We start from the raw sequence: 26202 nt of genomic DNA, 5'->3' as shown, positions 1-26202 counted from the left end.
GGCAGTTTGCAGTGAAGAAGAGAAGCTGGCTTGTTATGGTTCCTTAGTAGAAAATGTCAAGTTTTATTTTAAGAATAGTTCATACTGGGCAATTTAGTTTGCTCATAGAGAAAAAAAAAAAAAAACATGGTTGCTCATACTTTAGCTAAAAGAAGCTTTGTTTATAGAAGGGAAAAAAGTTTGGTTAGAGGTTATCCCAGATTTATAGTTGGATGTCTAAATAGAGATTACAATTTAGATTGTATTACTTGATTTATCAATGAAATGCAGAGGAATTCAAAAAAAAAAAAAAAAAAGGGACGACCGTTAGTATCTCACGAAAGGATTGGGAACGAAGGTTAGATGATGCATTATGGGCTTATAGGACAACATTTAAAATACTGATTGGAATGTCACCTTATTGGTTAGTTTATGGGAAAACATGTCATTTACCCGTGGAGCTAGAACATAGAGCTTATTGGGCGATGAAGACACTTAATTTTAATTTAAAGGTTGCAGGTGAGAAGAGGATGTTGCAAATTAATGAGATGGATGAGTTTCACAATGATGCAAAAGAGAATGCTTGGATTTACAAGGATAAAACTAAAAGATGGCATGAAAAACATATTTTGAGAAAGGAGTTTGAAGTGGGGTAGAAAGTTTTATTATTCAATTCAAGACTTCGACTTTTTTCGGGAAAGTTATGATCTACGTGGTCGAGACCATTTGTTGTGACTCATGTTTTTCCATATGGAGAGGTTGAAGTTCATCATGAGACGGTTAATGGATAGAGGTTAAAGCCTTATGTGGATGGAGAATTTAGCATGCAAAAATTTTCCATCAATCTCGCCAATTCTAAATAATGATTTGGAGAATGTCTAGCTATAGACTTTAAACAAAGCGCTTTTTTGGGAGGCAACCCAAGTTTTTTTTGTTTTTCTCCTTACTTTTTGTTTAATCTTTTTCTTTTTATTTTCATCTTGTACGTTTACATAAGTTTGGGGACTCTCCAATGTGTTACACAGTTGCACTTTCAAGGACAACATTCATTAATTGGAAATCAGGGGAGGACTTCTTATCTTTTCTCATTCTTTTTCATTTTTCTTCTTCTTTTTCATTGAGGACAATGTGTTATTTAAGTTTGGGGGAAGAGAGTTTATATTTTAAAATTTATTTTTCTTTGCGTTTGGTTTGATGAATAAAAAGCCTATAGTAAGAATATGGCTGAAATTGATTATAATTTTTAGGGAAAATGCTTTTTGCTTGAGTCTATTTGTTAATCCTTGACTTGATTTTGCTTAATTTGAGATTTTCTATATTCAATGAATGTTTATCATGATCATTAATTGTTTTGCATTCTTAGAGAGATTTTATGTGAATATTGTAAATTTGTATGGTCTCAACAAACTCTAGAACTTGTTTGATGACACTCTAGGCGAAATCCAAGACAAAATATTACTTGGAAAATGATTTAGGCATTCTTTGAATCGATTGAACCTTTCAAGCTTACCTATTTATTATTTTTATCCCTAGTAACCCCTTTGAGCTTTGTTAAATTATACTTTGGCCTTACATATTTTTTTCTTCTTCTTTTAAAACATCACATTCCCTATCCTATTTGAGCTTAAACATTGATTTCCTTACCTTTCAAGAGAACTAAGTTTACACAAAATCAGAAGAGCAAGGACGGTGTGAGAGGTAGAAAGTTTACCACAGCCCATGTTATCAAAGTTATAAGTTTGGGGGTGTGAAAAGTCAACAAGGTGTTCAGAAGTTATTCGAAAAAAAAATCGAAGAAAAATAAAACTTTTCAAATGATCTTTGAATTCTTATACAAAAAAAAAAAAGATCTTTGAAAGTGCGATAAAGAGAGGTTTTTTGAGAGATTCAAAGGACTGAGAAGAAGTGTATGTGTTAGAAGTGAGTATGCTCTATTTGTTTTGTTTGTGTTCAAAATTAAGTTCATTTACTTTGTTTGAATCCTATCTTTTCTTTGTAGCCCTCACCTTAATCTTACATTACAAGCCTAATAAATACCTATTGATCCTTAGTAATATTTTTGTTTTACATTAGTGGAGAGTGATTTGGAAAGCAAGTCTATGGAGTTTAAATTATCAATTTCATAACTAGAGATCCACTATTATATATTTACTTGTTTGCATAAAATCGTCCAGGGAGCTAATAATAAAATGAGAATAATAGGTATGCATGAATGAGATGATTGATAATCAGGTGAAATTGAGTTTTGAATTAACTTTTGGATGTGTGATATTGAATGATTCATTTGAATTATAAACTTTAGGCAATCTTTGAGGCAACAAATTTTATAAATTAAACCAATTCATGTTTTTAGTTGTTTTTCTCTTTTCTTTGTTTAAGGGCTAGCAAATTTTAAGTTAGGGGGAATTTGATAAGTGTAATTTTTACATGATTTTTATTACTCTTTTACTTATTAAAATTGTTAGTTTTCCTTTATTTCTTTTTCTTTATTTGCTTGTGTTTGACGGAATGAGAAGATTTAATAGAAAAGAAGGGCATTTTGATACATTTAAGGTCAAGAAAGGTCAAAGGGGTTTAACGTAATTCCGAATTGGAAGCGTGTCTGCACAGTCTTGAATATTCTCACCATATCTCTCGCATCAGAGATTAGATTGAGCTGATTCAAAAGGGTTTGAAAAGCTAACTTAACGGGCTACAATTTTTCCTGAAATAGTGTTGTTTTAATTCTCACATTTTCCAAGCAAAAAAGGGCCCGCAATCTAAGCCTGAAAATCTACAGAATTGAAAGCACGGATTGGGGATTGATTTTCTTTCCTTGTGAGGATGGCTTCAACAAAAAAAAAAAAAAAAAGGGCATCAAGAGTCTATGACTTAGCTTTGGAGGGGAGTAGCCGACATCAAAGAAGAGCTGGCTTTTTGAGTTTTATTTTTTTTTATTCCGAATCTCTTTCAATTGCTGGATGTTAAACTCTTTGATTATGTTTTTATATAGGTTTATTATGAACTAAATTCTATTTTAACTAGGGCTACAATGTAGCCTAACTATGATTATGTGAATTTATCTTTAATTGAATTAATTTTGTATTTGTTTCATATTGTTGAGTAGTTCATTCTGGACTTAATGCTTGTGAATGTTTCATCACCGTTTACATGATTTGGGATTCAATTTGAGACTGAGAAGTGATAATTGTTTCACGTTTGTTTGAGATACCATAAGGAATCCATACAATAGAGATATCTATGTACTTGTGTAATCTTTATGAGAGTTTATTTGTTCTTAATGAATTTTGACAGGTTTAGAATTTTCACAGAGATGTATAAAATTTGCTTGTTGGGATATTTTGTTAATGCTTGAGAAAGATTAATGAATAAATTAGAGAGACTTGATTATCAACAATAGGAAATAATTATAATTAATCAAATTACGAAATTCGCATAGGATTAGTTCAACAATTCATTCTTATTCGAATTATCAAACAGATCATAATTTAATAAATTTTGATACTTATTAGTAATTTTTTAATCCTTGTGTGGCGATACTCTTACTCATTCACTTTATTACTTGTTACGATTCGTGCATTTGCAATTTTAACCAACATGATCCGAGTTGCTGGAACCTTGTTTGGGCATACAAAACATAACGTTAACACATGTATTTGAATTATCGTTTAAAATTAACATATCAAAATGACATTCAAACCTTAAAAATCCATTCCAACATGTTGGGATTATTTCCATTAACACAATTGTCTGATAATTATTTTCGTCCAAATGCAAAATAAATTTACGTTTGATCAATTTTTATACAGTTCAAACAATTTTTGGGGTATTTATAGACAAAGTTGCTGAATTAGATTCATGTCGCTCCTGGAATTAAATCTAAATTCTGTTAAAGATCTAACAGTAACCATTAATTCAAAAGTCTTAACATTGTTAATGGATATTACTTTGATTAAACCTTTAACCTCTAAGATCGTAACAAATTCCGTAGCTAAAAACATGATTTAGGAAAGATTTTGATCATCACATGATCATACCAAGAATTTTGGTTGATCCAAAAGCCAATTTAATATCTGTGGTACTCTGAAAGTTTTCATCATTTCTAAGTTCAAAATTGAAGCTTAGAGAGGAATTGCTTGACCGGTCTGATGACGTGATACATGTAGAATTAAATGTGCGTAAGCCATGATGTAGGCCGGCTTTAATTCGTGATCATATTCATCATTAATTAGTCAATTAATTTAGTTATAATTATGAAATCTTCCCTTCAATAAGAACATATATATATATATATATATATATATATATGTTAAATTTCTCACCTGCACCGACAGATCATTTTATAGCATATGCCTGCCTTTCAGAGGTACAAGATTTTGTACTTCCAACATTAAATTATAAAATTTGACCTTTTGAATTGAATGAATGCCATTTTTTTTTTTGAGTTAGTCTATATACAATCTCTAAATAGAAATGATTTATGCAAGTTTCATATAATTATATTTAAAAAAAATTAAAATTATAATAATATTTTTTTTAAAATGATATTTTTTTTCCATTTTACTATCATTTATCAATAAGACTACACACGTAGTCCCTTATTTAAGACTGTAAATTGAATTTTTCTAATTAAATAAGTTATTTTTTTATGACATTTTGAGTTGAAATTAGTTGTAAGAAAGTTCAAGTGCGAAATTTAAACAAACACACCGGTCAAAATGTAACAAAGTTTGGTTGTTGAATTTCAGCTATTTTTTTGTATTTTTGTACTAATTTTCAAAGATGGCACAACTTTGTACCCACTTCATCGTTACAAATGTTGTCAGTTTAGACATTTTGGGTAAGTTATAATAATTTAGTGGTAATATATTTTATATGGTAAATTAATTTGAATACATTGATGACACGTATTATATATAAGCATTAATATTGAAAATATTTTGTTATATATCAGTAATTATTTATTGGGTTTGTAATCTACACTTGACAGTTTTTTTTTTTCTTCATAAGATGTGGGATATTTTTTATATAATAAATACTGAAGAAGAATTATTTATATTAATAGAGTATATATATATATATTTAAGTGACAAGCATTTGGTTGGGTTGCGAAAAAACAAGTTAGTGAAGGAAAGTCGTGACTCGTGAGGCTGCAGTACTCACTCGCGCGGGTCAAATTAAGAAAATCAGTCACGTTATCCAGATATGCGTGGATTGTGCAAAATTATCACCTTATGATGTCAATCCAGCGTGCAAATAAGAGATTGAACAACATGAAGGTACAGTGTCCAGTTAAAAATGTTATAAATTATACTCTCATCTTATTTTAATTATATTAAGTAGTATATGATATATTTATCATCATTAAATGATAAAAAATATGTAATAAATGATCATTTAATAATGATAAATGTGTCACATCATACTTAGTGATCAGATGAAAGTAAGATATTGGTAATATGATATATAGAATTTTTCATTTTGAAATGATGATAAATGTACCACATACTACTTATTATGGTCAAAATAAGATGAGAATGTGGTGTATAACATTACTCTTTAAAAATAGATAGATATAATATGCGATCACTATAGTATTAAACATTATCAGTAAAGAGTGTGGATCTCAACATTTAAGACTGCCAAGTTCATATATAATGAATAATCTTCCTCAAATTACAAATTATTTTGACTAAAAAGTTATAGTAAATTGATCCAAATAACACTACATTGAAGATCAAACGTCCACAAAAAAAAAAAAAAAAAAAAGAAGTGGAAGAAGATTTCATCACGTTCGAGATTTGAGAGTTTGAGGGAAATAAATGCATGTAGACCTTATATTAGTATTTAATTAGAGCTTCGGTATTTATTATCCTCTCACATCATTTTTTTTTCTTTTTTTGTACTCTTCGGAAAGTAAATGAATTTTATTACTGATCATTCATATACTGTATATTTGATAAGAGAAAAAAAAAATTATATACGGTGTGTAGTGTGAAGATGATGAGTAGAATTTTTTATTTAATTATCTCTGCATGAAAATTTTTAGATAATATTAAATATTTATATAAAACTCAATTTGCATGCTATTAATCTCTCTTCTACTCAAAGAACTTAAAACAAGATATTGAAAATACAAATTAATAAGAAGTGAATGGTCTCTTAATAAAAAAATTGCATCATTAATTGATATTTATAAAAACATATTAAGAAATTAATTAATAATTATTCATTCTCATATTTTATATTTATAATTTTTTTATAAAGTGTGAGGATATTTTTTATAAGATATAAGAGTGTTTTTAATTTCATGCAGTGTGGAGTAGTACGTGACGGTGAACAGTGGCAAAATTTTTTCAATATCATTAATCACTGCATTCTGATCTTTCATAAAGCCAAATTAATACTATCTCAAGAAAGCAAAATAGTGGGACCCACGAAATAAAGAGGTTGCAGTTTAAATGAATTATTTATTGACATTTATTCTTATTTATAAGCTCAGGAATTAGCTCAACTCTGTTATCGGACCGCCATTTCAAAGCTAGTTGGAAATATTCAGAAATCAGGCTGCAGGAACTTTGAGCTGTTGGAATGGCTACGACGACAAAACCACAGCTGCTGTCTGACCTCGTCGCCGGCATGTCCCGTGTTCCCCCGAACTACATCCGACCCACATCTGACCGTCCAAATCTTCATGAGGTTGAATCATTGGATGGTGCCATTCCTCTCATCGATCTTCAAGGCCTTAATGGTCCTAACCGTTTTAATATAATCAAAGAGATAGGCCTTGCCTGCAAAAGCTATGGATTCTTTCAGGTACTGCCTTTACATATATATTTGTTTTCATTCTGTGCAGACACACACACACATATGCATGCATTCATTCCCTTGTACAGCACATATTGCACTGTTTATATATAATTTTCCTGTTACATTCTTAATTTTGAAGGTTAAAAACCATGGAGTTTCTGAAGCAGTGATCGATAATATGTTACGCGTATCGAGGGAGTTTTTTCATCTGCCAGAAAGTGAGAGGTTAAAAAATTATTGTGATGATCCAATGAAGACGACGAGGCTATCCACTAGTTTCAACGTCAACACCGAAAACGTATCCAGCTGGAGGGATTACTTAAGACTCCATTGCCACCCTCTAGAGGATTACATGCAGGAATGGCCTCTCAACCCTCCATCTTTTAGGTACTATATACAGAAAACTGACGATAAATGTGATTTTATTTTATTTTTTTACTAATTATAAGTAATTGGGTCTCAAGTAATTTTGCTACTTTAATAATTTGCAGAGAAGTTGTCGCTGAGTATTGCAAAAATGCAAGGAGTATAGCACTGAGACTGCTTGAAGCAATATCAGAGAGCTTAGGGCTGGAAAAGGAATACATAGATAGGGCTCTGGGAAAGCATGGGCAGCACATGGCCATCAACTACTATCCGCCATGTCCCGAACCAGACTTGACCTTAGGATTGCCGGGACACACCGATCCGAACGCCATAACCATACTCCTCCAAGATGAGGTTCCGGGATTGCAGGTCCTTAAAGATGGCAAGTGGGTTGCTGTCAATCCCATTCCATATACCTTTATTGTCAACATCGGCGATCAGATACAGGTAAGAAATTTATACGCTAAATTATTGTTTGTTTTATTTAAAGAATAATAACTTAAATTACTTACAACTCTTTCACAAATCTACGTTAAATTGAGGGTAGTTTTATAAAATAAAATAAAAAAATTGAATTAGAATTAAGTAATATGATTCTATTCATGTTGATTATAAAATGAGTTATGGATAGTTGAAAAGTGAATGCATAATTACGAATTATAATGGGTAAGTAAGTTTCACTTTAAGACTTTGAATCTGGATTTGGAATTTAGAAATCAATTATGATCTTATTAGGCATACAAATCCAGATCCAAATCCAGATTTTAATTAATATATCATCCAAACAAGAGATTTGAGTTTTAAAACCCAAATTGAAATATTCTTCCTCCCCAGATCTAACCCTCTAAATTTATTAGAGTTCACATGAACATTGCATGAACAGAAGTAAAAAAAATTAGTGCTATTTGAAAGCTTTACACCACATATCATCTACATGACATAATTTGATTTGCCTTCCATGTTTTTGTCATGTGCTACTTTGTCCTGTGTTTATCATTTTTGCATCAAATTTCTTTCATGTTTGTCAAAATAGAAATTTTATACATCAGTCATTATGTATTCACTTTCACATTTTATACCTATAATTTTTTTTTTCGTAGAGTGTGAGAATATTTTTTATAAAGTGTAAAATATGGGACAGTAAATAATAATTTACGAAAATAATTTTTCTTGTCAAAATAAGCTTTAAAGCATGTGTGGCGCCATTTTCAACCATCAAGATTTGACCGTTGTTGAATCGAATGGAAGTCAATTACGAACGTAGTGCTGGCTGTATTCATAATTAATTTGGACTCCGCTTGGTTAGTCGTTATATATAATTGAATCCGATCCATTGAATTAGAGACTTACGATTGTCAACGTGTACCTATTGATCTATATGAAAGATCACGAATTAAACATGAGATAAACTTATATATATATATATATATATCCTGTTCAGAGGTAAGTCGTACATGATCTGATCATTAATTAAAGGTTCAGTTCTTACAAAAAAAATATTTGATCTGTTTATTAATCAATATTTAATTTGTCGGCATTTTTTCTAAAAATAAAAACATTAACAATATTTGAAAATTCTCACCGAATTTCAAAAGAGGTGGCCGGACGTACTGCCACCAGTGTTGATTTTTTTTACTCGTGACAACAGTACTCTTAAAAGGGGGAAAAACCCAGAATTGGATATAAATCATGATATATATATATATAGCACTAGTCTGTATAACGTACATACGTATGCATGCTGCAGGTACTTAGCAACGATCAGTACAAGAGTGTGCTGCATCGGGCAGTGGTGAATTGTGAGCAGGAGAGGATCTCTATACCAACCTTCTATTGCCCATCGCCTGATGCCATGATAGGACCAGCTCCACTGCTCATCAACGTTGACCCTCCTCCCTACTACAGAAATTTTGCCTATTCTGAGTACTACCAGAAGTTTTGGGATCGTGGTCTCACTACTCAAACCTGCTTGGATGCGTTCAAGACCTCTCGTACTCCTTAACCTATATATATATATATATATATATATATATATATATATGCATGCATGCATGGAATAGTCATGTCCTTTTTATGTGATATATGCTTAATGGGAATTTTAAATTTCAAAATAATAATAATAATAATAATAATAAAGAGAAAGTGCGTCTAATTTATATTTAGGTTATTATAAAGAGGTGCATAGTTTAGTTTTCCTGAAAATTAATAAATGTTTAGTGCAATATTTCTTCTAGATGTATCTGTACTGATATTAATTAATCTAATAAAACTTCTGAAAAAGAATCACTGTATGTTGAAGAATAATGTTATATGTATTTACAGTTTTATTTATACTTTTACTTACAAAACTCATTTTATTAGTTTTCTTTTAAAATTCAAATTCTAAATTCTAAATTTTATTATTTTCAACATATCAATATATAATTGAGATGTGGAGAAATAAATTTTTTGTAATTTTTTCTTAAATACATTTAACATTTTCCGCACTCTGAATGTCATGTTAATCTTGGTTCATTTTCAAGTTTTCTTGAGTTCAAATTCATGTCAGCATTAATAATCTTATTGGGGAAATATATATTGATCTTGACATCAAAGAGTACGCTAATCTCGCCATTCGAAACACTTGCGGCCTTTTAGTAAATGAAGCTTAATTAATTACTTTATATCGACGATTAATAATTATTAGTCAAGTACACATTAAGCCGCTATTAACTATTTTGATTAATATGAAGTAGAAATCATTAGTAGCATCACAGTTATAAATCCCATTCTTTCCTATATCCCTTGTTTTACATTTGTATATCTGCCCCAACAAATGTAATTTTGGAGCCGTACTCATCGAGTTTCGTTTTGCTACTAGAGATAGATCACACTAATATATAGCACTTAACGATTCATTAATCCAGCATGTATTCGACAATAAAAGCCTGGATGAACAAGCTGTGTACTATTCCCCTCTCGAAAGTGGGTCCAGTACCCGTACCTTAAAAGTGGCCGTACACCCAGGATCATTAGCCCACTAAATAAAGAACCAAGGCCATGACCACAGACGTGTCCATATATACAAGATTCTGGCTGGATCATGATCACTCATACCGAATTAATGATGCAAATGAAAGGATCACCACGAACCATTCTCAGCAAGATGAGACCCGCCTGGAAGATGAATTCTGTCCGACACGGAAGCAAGTTCAAAGTACTAACAACCCACAATCCTATCTAGATCGGGAGGGAAGCTAAACTGTTAAGCAAGCCATATAAATTAAACGTTCACTCTATATATATGGGGGAGAAGCACATGTATACCTGAAGTAACTTCTAAATCATCTTTGCTAAGAGTTGAGATATCGCACAAACTTATCTTAAGGTATCGGAAGTATCGATCCCATGCTACTCGAGCCTTTCCTTGGTTTTCTTGGTGCAGGTCATTGGACATCATTGGCAGGAGTACGAAATACATCCTGAACAAAGCCGATCTCGTGATGTACTAAAAGAAGCACTAGCAATATAAGAGAGGACATCTTGGAGAGTTACAACTAAACAAACATATCTAACATATATAAGGATATTTTATAGCCAAGAGTGAAGATGATTGAAGGTTTCAAAAGATGACATGACTAAGAGACAACAGGCTAAAGTAAGACAACAACAACAAAACTAATAGCAGAGTACACAACATAGAAAGGACACGTGTAGAAAAGTGCAGTTGATTCAAATTTGGTGATATTGGGAGAAAGAAAATTCGAAAAGGCACGATACTCTGCTTCAGCTGAACTTCTGGACACTGTAGTTTGTTTCTTAGATCCCTAAGAAACCAATGAGTCACCAAGAAAAAGACAAAACCGGTAATCGATCTCCTGCTATCAACACATGCAGCCTAATCAGAGTCAAAAAAACCTCTAATTTGTGTAGAAGATGAAGCAGGAAAATATAACCCTTGAGCAGGAGTCCCTTTGACATATCTAAGGACTCGGTAGGCAACATTTAAATGTGATTTGCAAGGCTTGTCCATGAATTGTGATAGGGAATGAACTGAATATGACAAGTCTGGCTGAGTTATTGTGAGATACAATAATTGACCAATGAGCCTCTGATACTGAGATGGATCTTCTAAAAGATTGACCTCTGATTTTGTCAATTTAAGTTTTGAATCCATAGGAAAGAGAGCAGGTTTACAACCAAGATAACCACTGTCTTCCAAAACTTCAAGAGCATATTTACGTTGAGAAACAGAAATAACAGTAGTATTGCGAGCTATTTCTAAACCCAAGAAATACTTAAGCTGACCCAAGTCTTTGATCTTAAATTTATCATGAAGATAAGACTTCACTTGAGTTACACATGACATGTCATTGGAAGCAATTATGACATCATCAACGTAAATCGAAAGTGCTATAAAAGAGGAACCTTGTACCTTAGTGAACAAGCTATAATCAGCTTTAGATTGTTCATAGCCCAAAGATAATAGAGCAGTAGTCAATTTTTGAAATCATTGGCGACTGGCCTGCTTCAATCCATATAAAGATTTCATTAATCGACATATTTTGTGCTGCCCTTCTTGTGCAAAACCTAATGGTATCACCATATAGACTTCCTCATCTAAATCCCAACGCAAAAAAAGCATTATTCACTTCAAGTTGTTCTAAAAACTAGTTTTGGAGTATATGGACAGCTATGTTAATGTATAATGCCTTTGGAAGACAAGAGAGTGGACAAATTGAATTATGTTCCATTATCAGAATGAAGAGTCTTGACTTTAGATGCAAATTGTGTTTCAACCATAAGAAAGACTCAATTGTGTTGCCAATTTGAGACTTGAATTTTAACAAATATATCCAAGTACAATGAGTGAAATCATCAACTATTGTTAAAAAATAATAATGACCATTATTAGTAGAAACAGCAAATGGACCCCAAAGATCACAATGGATAAGCTCAAAAGGAATAGTGGATTTAATTGAGCTAATAGGAAAAGAAGGTCTATGTTGTTTGGCTAATGGACAGATTTCGCATTGATCATTATTATGATGAAAATTTACATCAGGAATTACATTATGTAATAAATGCATTATGGACAAAGACATATGTCCTAATCTACAATGCCATAAGGCAAGTTTATTTGCAGAAATTGAAGATGAAACTGAATTGAAAGATAGAGAAGGTAAAGATTGAGAAGCAGAACATGAAAAAGAACTAGAGTTCAACAAATATAGTCCATTCTTTTGATTAGCCACTCCAATCGTTTTCCAGGTAAGCAGGTCCTGAATTAAGCATTTGTCAGTCAAAAATATCATGGCAAGATTTGAAGTTGAGGTAAGTTTGTACACAGAAATCAAATTGAAAGTGAATGAAGGAACATATAGAACATGATGTAAGGTTAATTTTGCCGAAAGCATAATTGAGCCTATATGAGACACAGATACAGAATGACCATTTGGTAAGCTAACAGTGGCATTAACAGGTGTAGGAGGTGAAGTAAAAAAAAACAGAGAGCAGACCATATGGTCTGTAGCTCCACTGTCAACAATCCGATTTTGTGAGGAAAGGGAACTAAGACAATGCATTCCAACAGAACTAACAAAACAAAAATTAGAGAAAATACCTGCCATGTTGACACAATTGGAAGGTGGAGAGGGATTAGGTTGTGGAGAAATGCCTAGATGTGGATTTGATTTAATTTAAAGTTGGAGAACATTGAGAAGCTGTTGAAGTTGCTCTTGAGAAAAAACTTGGCCATAATTGGAAACTATATTTGCCTCTAGGGAAGTGGACACTTGATTAGCAGAGTATCGGTGAGAACTAGATTTAGAATCACTAGGATTCTTCTTCTTTGCCAGCCAGCCTAGGGGATAACCATGGAGTTCAAAACACTTGTCTCAAATGTGACCTTTGTGGTTACAATGCGTGCAATGAGGAGGTTCCCTCTGACGAGTAGAATTAAAATTCTTCCTTGGTACAACAACAACAATCTGTTCAGAAGACTTGTGAATGTGAGAGGTAGACATTGCAATATTGTCTTGATTCAGAGAAGTAGTACGAGAGAATCCACGTTGTCACTCTTCTTGAATGATTAAAGAGTAAATTTCATCCAATGGAGGGAATGGCTTCATAAGGAGAATATTACCTCTGGTAGTGAGATAATTCTCATTCAGTCCCATGAGAAAAAACATTGTAAGATTTTTCTCTTCACGAGCAGTGATGGAATCAAGAACTTTACAAGTGCAGGCAGTACACTTTCCACATGTATAGACAGGAATAAGCGAAAATCGATGCCATTCATTTCACCAAGATTCAAGACGAGTGAAATAATCACTCACAAATGATTGATCCTGAGTGAAGTTGTTAAGAGTTTGTTGAATTTCTAAAATTCGAGCTTCATTACTCTATTGAAATCGATGTTTCAATGAATTCCATATTTTCTCCGTAGTTTCAATGTACAAAATTACCTGTGCAATTTCTGGAGTCACTGAGGCACAGATCTAAGAAGAAACCGTGAGATTACAACAAAACCAAGCATTGTAGTTAGGGTTATCTGTTTTGGAAGTCAAAGACTGCCGTCAATGAATCTGATCTTATTACGAGAGCCAATCGCCATAAGCATAGCACGACTCCAAGAATAATAATTCTTGTCGTTAAGCTTAGGAGAGATGATTGCAATACTGGAAACATCTGTTTGAGTAATCGCAAATTGACTATCAACAGTACTTGACAAAGAAGAAGATGAACTCAACATATTGTAAGTCAAGATGAAATTAGAGTGCGAAGGCAAGCGAAAGAGATATTTTCTTCTGATACCATGTAGAAATCCTAGAATTAGAAAAGTATTTTGGGAAAGTCTTCTTCTCTTGTTCACAAACTCTTATTTCACGATGATAATGAACAGTAGTAATTATAATGAGAAACTGTCTTTATATACATGTTTAAAATAATTATAAGCTAACTAACTTAACGTAACTAAAGGATCAAAATATAACTTTTGCCAACTAAACTTATTAGCTCTAATACAACAACTCTTCAAAGTTTCTTTTAGAAAAAATCATATTTTATAAAAAGTTGTAGGTAAATGGATGAGCTGTTATTGTAATCATTGCTCATAAAAATATTTATTTTTATTTTTTAATATTATTAATATAAAGCCACATTTTTTTTTTCTCTGAGCCGAATAAGGGCAGGTGGTCCCTCACAAATGGTACTTTATTTTCAACGACATTCACGTTAGGTAAGGTCACCTACTCACCTTTCATTTTATATGAATCTTTTGCTTATTTTGAAAGTGCTCGTTTGGACTGGAATGTGGAAATTTTATCAATAATAATAAAATAATTTATAAATAATAATGAAATAGTTTAAGTTGTATTTTTTATAATTTTTTTAAAAAATAATTAAATAAAAAATATTATAAAGTGAAATTATTGATAGAATATAGTTTTATATAATTATTTTTAGTTTGGATATTTGAAAAAGTTAGATTTTTTTAAAAATAAGTTTAAAAAAGTTGTAATGATTAGTTTAAAAAATTTTGTAATTGAATTATGTCTGGAAATGAAATGAGATAAAATAAAAATTTTGAGATGAGATTTACTTCCAAACAAAAAATTATCATTTAATTTCATTCCTAAAAGACAGACTGTGCACAACGTAGAACTCATTTGATTACGCAATTCAGATGAGTTGAGATGTTTTATTAAAAGTTGAATATAATATTATTATAATTATTATTTTTGTTTTGAGATTTAAAAAAATTAAAATATTTATTATATTTTATATGAGAGTTTAAAAAAATTATAATAATTATATAAGAGGAGATGAGATAATATAATTTAATTGTGTACAACCAAACCAACCATTAGATACCACGCCCAGATCCTCTACCCAGCTTCATGCGTGGCCGAAGCAAACACCACAGGTTTATTCTCCAAAATATCTTTGGTGAAATGAGAAAATATCTTTGGTGTTTGATGTATCGAAATACCCTAAAAATTAATAGAAAAAATCAAGAACAATTTATTTTCCAAAATAAAGAAATATAGCTTAAATACTTTCATGTATGTCATTGATGTAAGACATTGGGACGTTGATATAATGGTGCCATAAGATATGTATTTTTAGCAAAATTTTGGGGCATTTATTTTCTATAAATTCATAAATATTATTATATATCTTGATATAGTATAAGTTATAAGACTTTAATTATGATATTTTTTTTCCTGTGAAAATAAAAAAAAATTATAAAAAAAAATAATAATCAAACGGTTGACTAAATTCAAACGTATCCGACAAATTTGAGGTTGGTAAACTGTTCTATCTTGACTAACAACAACAAGTACAAAAGAATCCAAGTTTGAATTTTCTGTTGGAAATATTTTTAAAATAATATATATATTATTTATTATTAATAATATTTTAGAGATTTATTTTTGAAAGTTGTGAATTAGTTTAGAAAGAGAGAAGTTATGGAAACTTATAATGGCTATATTATTGTGTTTTTGTTTGCAACCATAAGCCTTTAACTAGTTTAGTGGTATTGATGCTTCCCATGTAAACCCATGGACTGGGTTCGATCCACACCTCTTCCAAAGGAAGGATTGTTGTGGATTTATTTAGAGGCCTCTCCAAGAGGCGTGCTGCCAGCACCAAGGGGTGCATGCGTGAAGCACTGCAATGTTTGGGGTTCAAGGGGCGCACGCGAGGCACATGCAGCGAGGTGCTGCAATGCTTGGGAAAATGAAAATAAAACTCCGAAAGTGTGCGTCTCATTATTCAAACTGGTGCCATTCAGTTCAAGTGGAAGCAAGGCAACCATTGGACTAAGTGCAACTGTTGTGTCCTTTGGCAACAGGCACAATATATGTACTGGTTCTGAACAGTTTTCAGAATTACGAAAAGTAATAACTTTTCGTTCACAACCTTTGGTCATCTATAAATAGACCCATTGGCCTGCCATTTGAAGAGGACATAATATAATTTCGAATTCTCTCTCTTTCTTCCAAGTTCTTCACTTCTTCATATTATTAGAACTTGTTAGAATCTGTTTGTTCTCGAGAGAACAGATTTCTAATTTCTTGGTTGAATAGCAAAATTTCAGGGTATTCGGGGTCTAATTTCGTGTGTGCATAACGCAGTTAGACAAACAGACTTGTTCTGGGCTGAATTGTATCTTGGAGGCAAATTCGCTTGTAACCCGTGTGCATACCGTTATTGGTGGGGGCGAATATTGTCTTAAAGAAAACGACATTGTAACGCGCCTTGAAGCAAACTTTCTCTGACTAATGTGTTTTTTGCAGCCCCTTTTTTCCAACATTTTCAACGTAGAAGCATCAATGACGTCCACAAAATGTAAAAATTCAAAGAAAGAGCTAGCATAGGTCCCATAACCACTCTTTGTCAATCATGTAAATGTCTGGAAAAGATTAATTAAGCACTTAAGGGAATTAAAAAAAAATAACTTTAAATAAAAATGATATAATTAATCGAGAATCTATTACGCGATATTTGAAATTAAATGCTTGATTAGAAAGCTATTTGTTATTTTTACTTGCATGATTGCTAATTTTTTTCCTAATTTTTTAAATTTATATGAGGCGCTGGTTATAATCTTTCTACTTTTTGGATCTAAAATAAATATGACTATTTACCAAATACCGAAAACATAACTATTAAGTCGATCGGATATTTTTATTGAATATTTAATGTTGCGTAATAAGTTTATACCAACAATAATAAATATTGTATTACCCAATTCATATATTTATCTGTCAACAAGTTTAAATTTGGATTTTGGTGCAAACTCTAGAAAATCTCAACCCTTTGGCACTACGGATCCTTGCTAGGTCCTTTATCGAGGAATAGAACACCACAACTTGGTATTAGAGCGCACTTATACAGGAGTCTAAGTAAACCTATATGTTATGAAGGACGATACCAAAAATGTAGCATCTGATTTTAGTATTATAAGCTTGAGATTTTAAGTATCCTAGGTTTGATTTGCATTTAGAAATAAGTGATAGGATAGAAAGTGATAAGTTTATATTATGTGGCAGGATTTGAGTATGGTGCGACCGAGAGCCACACAAGAAGAGCAATCACTGAGTGGTCATGAGGGAGGACCATCTAGTGAGAGGAGAGATGAAGAACTTGTGAGAGCGCTAAACTGTATTTCAGATGTATTGGAACAACAACGTGAACTATATTCACATCACTTGCAAGTTCAGTTATTAGGATCCCTAGAGAAAAGCAGAAGGGATGTACGAATGAACGATTCTTGACTTAATGCTATCCAAGATTTTTTGATAATGATGGTCCAATGAAGGTGGAGAGGTGGATAACAAACATAGAAAGGACTTCAAGGTGTGAGGGTGCACCAAGAGTCAGAAGGTATTGTATGCGAGCTATTTGCTACAAGGTGATGTATCACTGTGGCAGAGTGCCAAGAGGCACGTACTTTGATGTATCACTGTGGCAGAGTGCCAAGAGGCACGTACTTACCATGGAGCTAGAGCTAGAACTATGGTAAGGATCTTGTGGGAGAAATTTAAGAGAGAAATTGACGATGAATACTCTCCTACTATAGTGAAGTAGCAAAAATCGAAGGATTTCGCTAACTTGGTTCATGGTAGTATGACGATAGAATAGTACGCCACTAAGTTCATGGAGCTAGGGAGATCTGCCCCTCATCTTATCCCTATGGAGAGTATGAGGATGGATTGCAAACTTGAGTTAGAACCCAAATAACATGTTTGGAGATTAAGAATTTCCAAAAGTTAGTACATGTAGCCTCCATTATTGAGCACGAGTAGCGCAATTTGTGGGTCATGCCCACAAGTCTAAGGAATAGGGCATTTTTTGGTGAAGGAAGCAGCCTAGGTGCCCCTCAGGAGTTTGTGTTACTGACAGGTGGACGACTACCAACTACTCCCGAAGTACGCATGGAAGGAAGGAGCCAGTAGTTTCCATAGAGCTCACGAGGGGGACTACTGACAGGTCTCGATCTCATGTTATCTTTACAGGCAGACATGACATTATGCCAAGGATTGTCGTTAGGCGCCACTAAGTCAAAGTTAGGATATTGCATTTCTATGCGAGTAAACTATTTGACTCAGGAGCTTTTCAGTCATTTGTGTCTACTACATTCATTGATATGATTGGTCTTTGGGCAAAACTAATGTGTCAAGGAGTCTCAGTAATGCTACCTAATGGAGGAATAGTGTTTTACACCAAGGTAGTTAAAGAGTACCCTTTGGAGATAGATGGGATCCCTTTGGAAGAAGATCTGAAAGTGTTTAATATATTGGGCTTCGATGTCATTTTAGGAATGGACTGGTTGTTTAGGCACTTTGCGAGCATAGATCGTCAGATGAGGACAGTAACATTCCACGTATTTGGAATGGAAGATAGGATCTTTCACAAAAGCAAGTTGAGATTGATACTGGAAGTAACTACCTCATAACAGGCCAAGAAGAATTTGGTGAATGAGGCTGAGGCCAACTTAAAGTGCTTAGTGCTTAAAGAGTAGGAACCTAAAGAAATCGAGAACATACCGATGGTAACAGAATTCTTGGAGATCTTTAGAGAACTGCTAGGGTTATCCCCTTTTTAGAGAAATTGATTTTTTGGTTGAGACTAAACCAAGAGCAAGTTTGGTACACAAGGCGCATTACAAGATGGCCCCAACAGAGCTAAATAAATTGAAAAGTCAGCTACAAGAATTATTGAAGAAATGATTTATTAGGCCTGGTATCTCACCTTGGGTGTACTGATACTATCAGTGAAAAAGAAATATAGAACCCTTAGGATGTGCATCGACTATTGAGAACTAAATAAGGTGACCATAAAAAATAGATACCCTGCTGATGATAGATGACTTATTTGACCAGATACAAGGAGCTACATCTTTTTCTAAGATTGATCTTAAGTCAAGATATCACTAATTGAGAATTAAGGAAGGCAACATACCAAAGGCAGCACCTTTCAGACTAGGTATGGTCATTATGAGTTTACAGTGATGCCCTTCGGATTAGCTAATGTCCACCAGCTTTTATGTACATCATGCATAGTGTGTTTCAACCATTTTTCTGGACTTGTTCATGGTAAAGACTGCGAGGTGTACACCGATCAAAAGAGTCTAAAACATCTTTTCGTATTGCACAACACAAGGGTGTCAGACAAGCCGTCTTATTTTGTGTTGTACAATAAGATCGTGATGGTGTCAGACGAATCTTGTGATGGTGTCAAACGAATCGTCAGGCAGTAGGAATGTCATAAGAGACAGACCGTGCACAATGTAGAAAGGACATATGGAAAAAGTTTGGTAATTCGAAATCGGTGAAAATGGGTGGAAGAGAATTCCCTTTGACACGTGGCTAGAATTTACAAGATAACTATTGGTACATGTATATGTTACTGGCAAGGAAAAAGAAATTGGCAAGTAAAGAGTGAGCTTGGGCAAAATCATGTGAGAATCACGTGATTGAGAGTGAACAAAAAAATAAAGCTACATAAAACGCACCATACGAGCCAAAAGATAAAACCTAGAAAGACATTGCACCGGACATGGACACTGAATTGATCGTATCCCATTAAAATCAAAATCTACAAAGATAAGTTCGAGCGAGATATCCGCATTGAACGAACATTATCAATGACAGAATCATGTTGGGAAAGGTAACCTACCATTTGAGTGCCATGAAGCGTGCACTCGAATGGGTCATGCCATAGTAGAACACCTCAACGTTTATAAGTAACCTACCAAGTATTTTCTAGAGTTGATTCATTCATTATTTATTACGGTAAGCCCATTTCTCTCTAACTTAGCCATAGACTCCCCTACAGGATCCAAAGGTTTGTTTATAGTTGCAGGTTGTTGAGTGCGTCATAGGCACTGCTGGAAATTGAATCAACAATAATGATGTGAAAAGACTCTGTAAGCTCATTTGTATGTCCATCAAGGATAGTGCTCCAATTTCATCTCCTCGTTTTCAATGATCATGTTTTGGAGACTTGTGCATGCTTTCACATTGCCATTAAGGTCATTGGTTTTCAACATTCAAAGTATCCCTTGATTTTAATCATAATTCAATGAATAATATAGAGCATGACCGCCACAAAAAGTTTATAATCCTCGTATGCTTTCCAAAATTTTTTAGAATTTGAATATAACTAGAAATGCCTCCCTCCAATTTTCTTCCTATAGTCCTAAAATTTTGTATAATTTCTATATATTACCTATTTTCAAGGATATGGTCTCACCACAATTAAATTAAAACTAAATTTAGGAGAAATAATAAAATTATTAATATGGATTCCAAAGTTTTTTGTTATACAATATTAGGTTTTTTTTTTTTTTTTTTTTATATGGAATCCAAAGTGAAAATATAATAAAAAAATTTTAAGTCTGAAAGTTTATCTAAAAAATAGTTGAAAGGTTTTATCATTTAGACTTCATTAAACAAGAAAAAAATTATTTAATGTCTCAATTATAGCATTATATGCTTAATGTGACACAAAAATATTTAGATTTTATATGAAACTTAATAAACTAACTTAATATACTTGAATTATGGATTTAATTGGTCTAGTTCAGTCCAGTTTTAGACATATTTTGAAACCAAACCAATACAGACTGATTCATCACCGAAACTGAAACTTTCAAATTTTCTAGTTTTAGTCTGGTTTGGTTTGGTTTAACCGGTCTTTCGGTTTTTTTTCACCCCTTACTAGTAGTGTCTAATTTATCTCTATACTATACTTATACTAGTGTCTAACTTATTTATATACTTTTTGATCAACTTATTTTTATACTTCATTATATATGGTAATAATACTAGGAGGTTTACATATACTAAACTATTTGTCTATTTATATTATAGTATAAATATATTATTTCAAAATAATTAACACATGCTGGTATAGTATTAAATTTAACTATAATCTATATAAGTCTTAGAATTTTTATGAGTATATATGATCAAATGTGTAAGAATATATTTATAAAAAAGAATAAGTATATATAGTTATTATGCCAAAAATGTATTTATCATTGGTGTGTGTGTATATATATATATTTATCAAAATTAAATTTATATTAATAGCTTAATATTAATATTCATGTTTAAGATTAAAGTTTCATATTATATTAATTAGCATATAATATATATATTTATATATCATATAAAAGTATTATATATATTCCGGTCTGGTTCGATATAAGCCGGTTTTCAAAATATGAAAACCGAGACAAAATTCGGTTTTTCTTTTCTCCCCTATCTAGAATGAAAGATGACATTTTAAAATATCACTTGATAATTTCTATGAACAAAAGAAATTCTCAATATTACAAAAATAATAATGAATGAATATTATTACATGAAACATTATCGACATAAATCTGAAACATATATTAAGTTGTGTTTTTAGAGTTTTATTTCTACATGTATGTATCAAATTATTGAGATCTAATTTTATATATAGTAATGTTTTTAGGATTTTTTTAATTTCTTTTTAATATACATAAATATGTCACACGATAGAAAAGTTGACCTCCTGCCTAAAATTTGTTGGCTTCGCCACTTAGTCCGAGCATAATTGCTTATCATGTTGAGAACACTAAGGCCTAGTTTGGATAGTGATATGAAATGAGATGATTTGTGAATAATAGTAAAAAAAATTTGTAAACAATAAGAAAGTAATTTGAAGCTTTTCTTTTATAACCCTTCTTTAATATATATTTTCATGCAAACTAATCTAGGCTAACATCCTTGGTACTCTTAAGAGTCAAATTAACTCAAATCACGTTAGTTAATAAAGACTATTAAAAGAAAGGCTATGTTTAGTTTCCTTTTTTTTTCTAATCTCAACTTCAATTGAATTCTTAAAATAAAGGCTATCGCACCCAGCAACCAGGATTGACGTACCATTCACCTATATTGCCAAATTAGGTGATCACCTAATTTGGCAATGAGTAATGCTACATACAGTCGTGGAATGCGCAAACGCCGTGCAGTCGCTTTGAAAAAGAGTGGGATCCACTATTAAAAAATTAATTTCTTTTCAGGTGGGTCCCTTATTTATTCACTTTTTTCAAAGCGACTGCACGGCGACTGCACGCTCACGACTGCAAATATCATTTCTCTTTGGCAATATATAAAGCTTGGATTGGTTGGCTTTTCCACGTGAATAAGCAAAAGAGGAAAGGACAATGCAATATCAACCATAAATCCAATGCCAATTGATGGAATAGATTAATCGATTTGTTGGCTTTTTTGTTGCACGTCTCTTTCACCAGCTTGTGGCTGTCGGGCCACCGTCGTTTGAGTCCTCGCCACACTTGACCTACTCCAATAACTTGGCGCAGCTTATAAATCAAACCAATCTATTAAACCTTCACAAGACAAGACGGAGTTCAGTATAAGTTCCTATAATGGCGTCTCAGACGGAATCGAACAGCTTAAACAATCTTGATGGTCATGGCCAAAAAGAAGAAGATGAGAGCTTCCTCTATGCCGGGCAACTCGTAAATTCACTTGTGCTGCCTATGGCCCTGCAAACGACCATTGAGCTCGGCGTTTTCGAGATTCTGGCCAAAGCAGGTCCTGGAGCCAAGCTCTCCTCCACGCAGATTGTGGCAAAGATGCCCACCACCAATCCTGAGGCGCCCCAGATGCTGGACCGCATCCTCAGGATGCTGGCCAGCCATTCCGTGGTTAGATGCTCTGCGGGTGCTGATGACGCTGGGGCTTTTCAGAGGCTCTACGCTCTTTCTCCTGTGTCTAAACAGTTTGTCCCTGACGAAGATGGGATCTCATTCGGCCCTATGATGGCTTTGCATCAAGACAAGGTCTTCGTAGATAGCTGGTCCGTGAAATATTAAAATGGGGTAAAATATAGACTCAGGGTTCAAACTTAGGATATATGTTCTGATACCATATGAAATCACCACTTCTTCCAAAAGTTTAAATTGATGGAAATAGGTAAATTTAATTATTTGTATTATATTCTCTCCATCTACCATATGCTATTACAATTGATGCATCCTTGTTTTTGTTTTTTAGCCTCTGATATAATTATGCTTCAAATCAAAAAGGAAAACATTATACACCACACCACCATCCCACTTTCATCCTATTATATATGATGTGGTACATTTATCACTAATGAATGATCATTTATTAGATAATTCTTTATTATCCAATGGTGATAAATATGCCACATCTTATATAGTGAGATGAAAGTAGGATGATGGTGTGGTGTATAACATTACTTAATCAAATATAGTATCTAACCCTAATATTCATAGGTTCCAATTGAAAGCTGCGATTCTTGAAGGAGGAATTCCATTCGATAGGGTTCATGGCATAAATGCTTTCGAATATACTGGTTTGGACCCCAAGTTTAATCAAGTTTTTAACAAAGCTATGCTCAACCCCACTACAATGGTTATTAAGAATATCCTCGAGTGCTACAAGGGCTTCGAGACACTCAAGCAATTGGTTGATGTTGGCGGTGGTCTAGGAGTTTCTCTCAACTTTATTACTTCCAAGTATCCCCATATTAAGGGCATTAATTTCGACTTGCCTCATGTTGTACAGCATGCCCCATCTTATCCAGGTATGAATTTTGATCATAATTCTCTACCTTTCCAATTTTGTTTAATTCTAATCCCGTCCATTTAATTAATCATGTCTTACCCCTCAACACTGCATGATACTTGAAATAAACTGGTTGTATCATAACTCCCTTAGTAAACCTATTACTTTGAATTAATTGACTTGAAAGTGACATGTTTCAACCTGTTTTAATGGCATGTTTAATATAAATGGGTTGATTACTTGATTCGATTAACACAGTACTTTCATGTGATCTTAGATCATATATTATACATACAACTATTATCATTTACACAGACTCATCACAGAATGAGTAAATATTCATGACAACAATTAAGAATATACCCTAAATTTTGCATGCATGTCTAAATTAAATTTGACGATTTTTTTTAAACAAACAACCACAAAGCAGTAAAAGGATTGTTAAAATTTCAAGGTTTAAATTCGCAATATATAATTTTAATTTATACAAGTTATGTTGGTCAATTGTTTGTTTAAGGGTTTATCTATAATTGACTCGTTTATTAACTGTGTCTTATCAAATTGACCCATATCAATCCAAAGTTGATAACAAGAAACCGTAACCTTTAATGTTTAGCTCATGTAAGATTCACATGGGTTAATTCTATCAAATATTTCTAGCCATAGATATCACTATATAATATAGGTTGTGAGAAACACCATGGTTTGTAAAATCAAGAGCAGTGTAGATAAAAAGCGTGTAACTCTTGTTGCAGGTGTGGAACATGTAGGAGGGGATATGTTCAAAAACGTTCCTAAAGCAGACGCAATATTTATGAAGGTGAGTTTCATATTCTGCTGGGATTTTGTCATGTATAACATGTAACTAGTATGAGGTGACGATTCTGTCTAGTTTGGATACTGAGGAGATATTCTTAGAATACCTCACTACTATTCATATTATTACTTTTCACTACTATTCACTACTATTCAATATTCTATCATTACTTTTTCACTACTATTCACAGAATACCTGAGAATATCTCATTACCCAAACGTAATCTAAATTCCCTTAGTCATCCAAATACATTCCGAATTTATTGTCATTCATATATAGTCGCACCAGTTTGGAGTGTCACATTTTAAATGACTTCTATATTATATATAAGTATTTGATTTATAAAATATAAGATGAAGATTACCAAGATGTGTGATACCATATATAATTGGATAATATTGTAGTGGATACTTCACAATTGGAGTGACGAACACTGCGTGAAGCTTCTGAAAAACTGCTATGCAGCAATTCCAAATGATGGGAAGGTAATAGTTGTGGAGGCAGTTCTTCCCAAGATGCCCGAGGTTAGCACTTCTATGAGGTGCACCTCACAACTTGATGTGCTTATGCTGACTCAAATCCCAGGAGGAAAGGAAAGGACCGAAGAAGAATTCATGGCCTTGGCAACCAAAGCTGGATTCAAAGGCATCAGATATCAGGAATGCTTTGTTAATACTTTCTGGCTCATGGAATTTTTTAAATAGTCGATTTCTTTCTAGTAATATTCGGAAATGCATCGCTCATGAACATTGAAATAAAACGCCAGTACTGAAGGTAAGTTCCCGCGATAGTTTTTCTAAACTACGTTTGGATATTGAACTGAGTTGAGTTAAGTTAAGATGATAAAATATTGTTAGAATATTATATTTTAATATTATTATTATTTTGAAATTTGAAACATTGAATTGTTTATTATATTTTATGTTGGAATTTGAAAAAGTTGTAATGATGAGTTGAGATGAGTTTGAGATCCAAAAGAGTTGACGTCTCCAGTTGGATATTGAGCTGAGTTGAGTTTTTTATGAATAATAATAAGTTGAGATGATGGAGTGAGTTTTGTGGGGCCCACCTAAGATGAGTTTAGATGTGTTTTGATGTTAAGATGAATTTAGATGTATTTATAAGAAGTTGAAAAAGGTTGTGGATCCTATGTGTAAAGAGATGTTAAGTTGAAAATTATTGTAGATTTCAAGTGTAAAGAGATTTTGAGATGAAATTAGTTTAGTAATTTAAGAGTTAAGATTTAGATATTAGACTCAGTTTAAAATTAAACTAAACTGAATTAATCACAAATCAGCCCACATTCCAAACAAGACCTAAATCTTCACGTTCAAACATAACAATTTTATGACTGAACTACAGTACACTCTTTTTTTGTTTTTTGTTTTTTATGCTTCTCAGTTTAAACTTTAAAGTCCAATTCTTGCTCGAACATGGTCCAGGGGGAGTGCCGGCCCAATCAACCCCAAGGCCATTGGTGCAATATTGTTGTTACATAATAATAAGAAAAGGAAATGCACATACGAAACGAATGCAATGTTCTTAAAGTAAATAAAGTTATGCAAGACATTTTATAATTTAATAAATCAAATTAAATAAATAAATAGTACCTGTAACTAAATTGACTCCTCCATCTAAACTTGACTT

At 32.7% G+C, this 26202-nt stretch overlaps 2 protein-coding genes across 2 annotated transcripts; both read left to right on the top strand.

The window, feature by feature from the left end:
* Nucleotides 1–6521: 6521 nt before the first annotated feature.
* LOC108988287 (protein DMR6-LIKE OXYGENASE 1-like) lies at nucleotides 6522–9160 on the top strand. Its single transcript, XM_018961508.2, has 4 exons — nucleotides 6522–6795; nucleotides 6929–7176; nucleotides 7281–7602; nucleotides 8903–9160. Exons 1-4 carry the CDS (start codon nucleotides 6571–6573, stop codon nucleotides 9155–9157), a joined length of 1050 nt encoding a protein of 349 aa, XP_018817053.2. The 5' UTR covers nucleotides 6522–6570; the 3' UTR covers nucleotides 9158–9160.
* A 13375-nt stretch (nucleotides 9161–22535) lies between these two features.
* On the top strand, nucleotides 22536–25378 carry LOC108988282 (caffeic acid 3-O-methyltransferase-like). Its single transcript, XM_018961503.2, has 4 exons — nucleotides 22536–23004; nucleotides 23447–23757; nucleotides 24494–24558; nucleotides 24960–25378. The coding sequence occupies exons 1-4, from the start codon at nucleotides 22571–22573 to the stop codon at nucleotides 25257–25259; spliced, it is 1110 nt and encodes a 369-aa protein (XP_018817048.1). The 5' UTR covers nucleotides 22536–22570; the 3' UTR covers nucleotides 25260–25378.
* Nucleotides 25379–26202: the final 824 nt, after the last annotated feature.

This window comes from Juglans regia, chromosome 7 (assembly GCF_001411555.2).
Source record: "Juglans regia cultivar Chandler chromosome 7, Walnut 2.0, whole genome shotgun sequence".
In the NCBI taxonomy this organism is placed as follows: Eukaryota; Viridiplantae; Streptophyta; class Magnoliopsida; order Fagales; family Juglandaceae; genus Juglans; species Juglans regia.
Note: the sequence above shows the minus strand (reverse complement) of the source record. Positions and strands in the feature narration are given on the sequence as shown.

What these genes read in the sequence shown, in the direction of transcription:
- LOC108988287 (XM_018961508.2), top strand. Translation starts at nt 6,571, where the DNA reads ATGGCTACGACGACAAAACCACAGCTGCTGTCTGACCTCGTCGCCGGC. An exon ending in CTCAACCCTCCATCTTTTAG is followed by an intron (nt 7,177 to 7,280) that starts GTACTATATACA and finishes AATAATTTGCAG; the next exon opens with AGAAGTTGTCGCTGAGTATT. An exon ending in ACATCGGCGATCAGATACAG is followed by an intron (nt 7,603 to 8,902) that starts GTAAGAAATTTA and finishes TGCATGCTGCAG; the next exon opens with GTACTTAGCAACGATCAGTA.
- LOC108988282 (XM_018961503.2), top strand. Translation starts at nt 22,571, where the DNA reads ATGGCGTCTCAGACGGAATCGAACAGCTTAAACAATCTTGATGGTCAT. An exon ending in AAGGTCTTCGTAGATAGCTG is followed by an intron (nt 23,005 to 23,446) that starts GTCCGTGAAATA and finishes TAATATTCATAG; the next exon opens with GTTCCAATTGAAAGCTGCGA. An exon ending in GCATGCCCCATCTTATCCAG is followed by an intron (nt 23,758 to 24,493) that starts GTATGAATTTTG and finishes CTCTTGTTGCAG; the next exon opens with GTGTGGAACATGTAGGAGGG.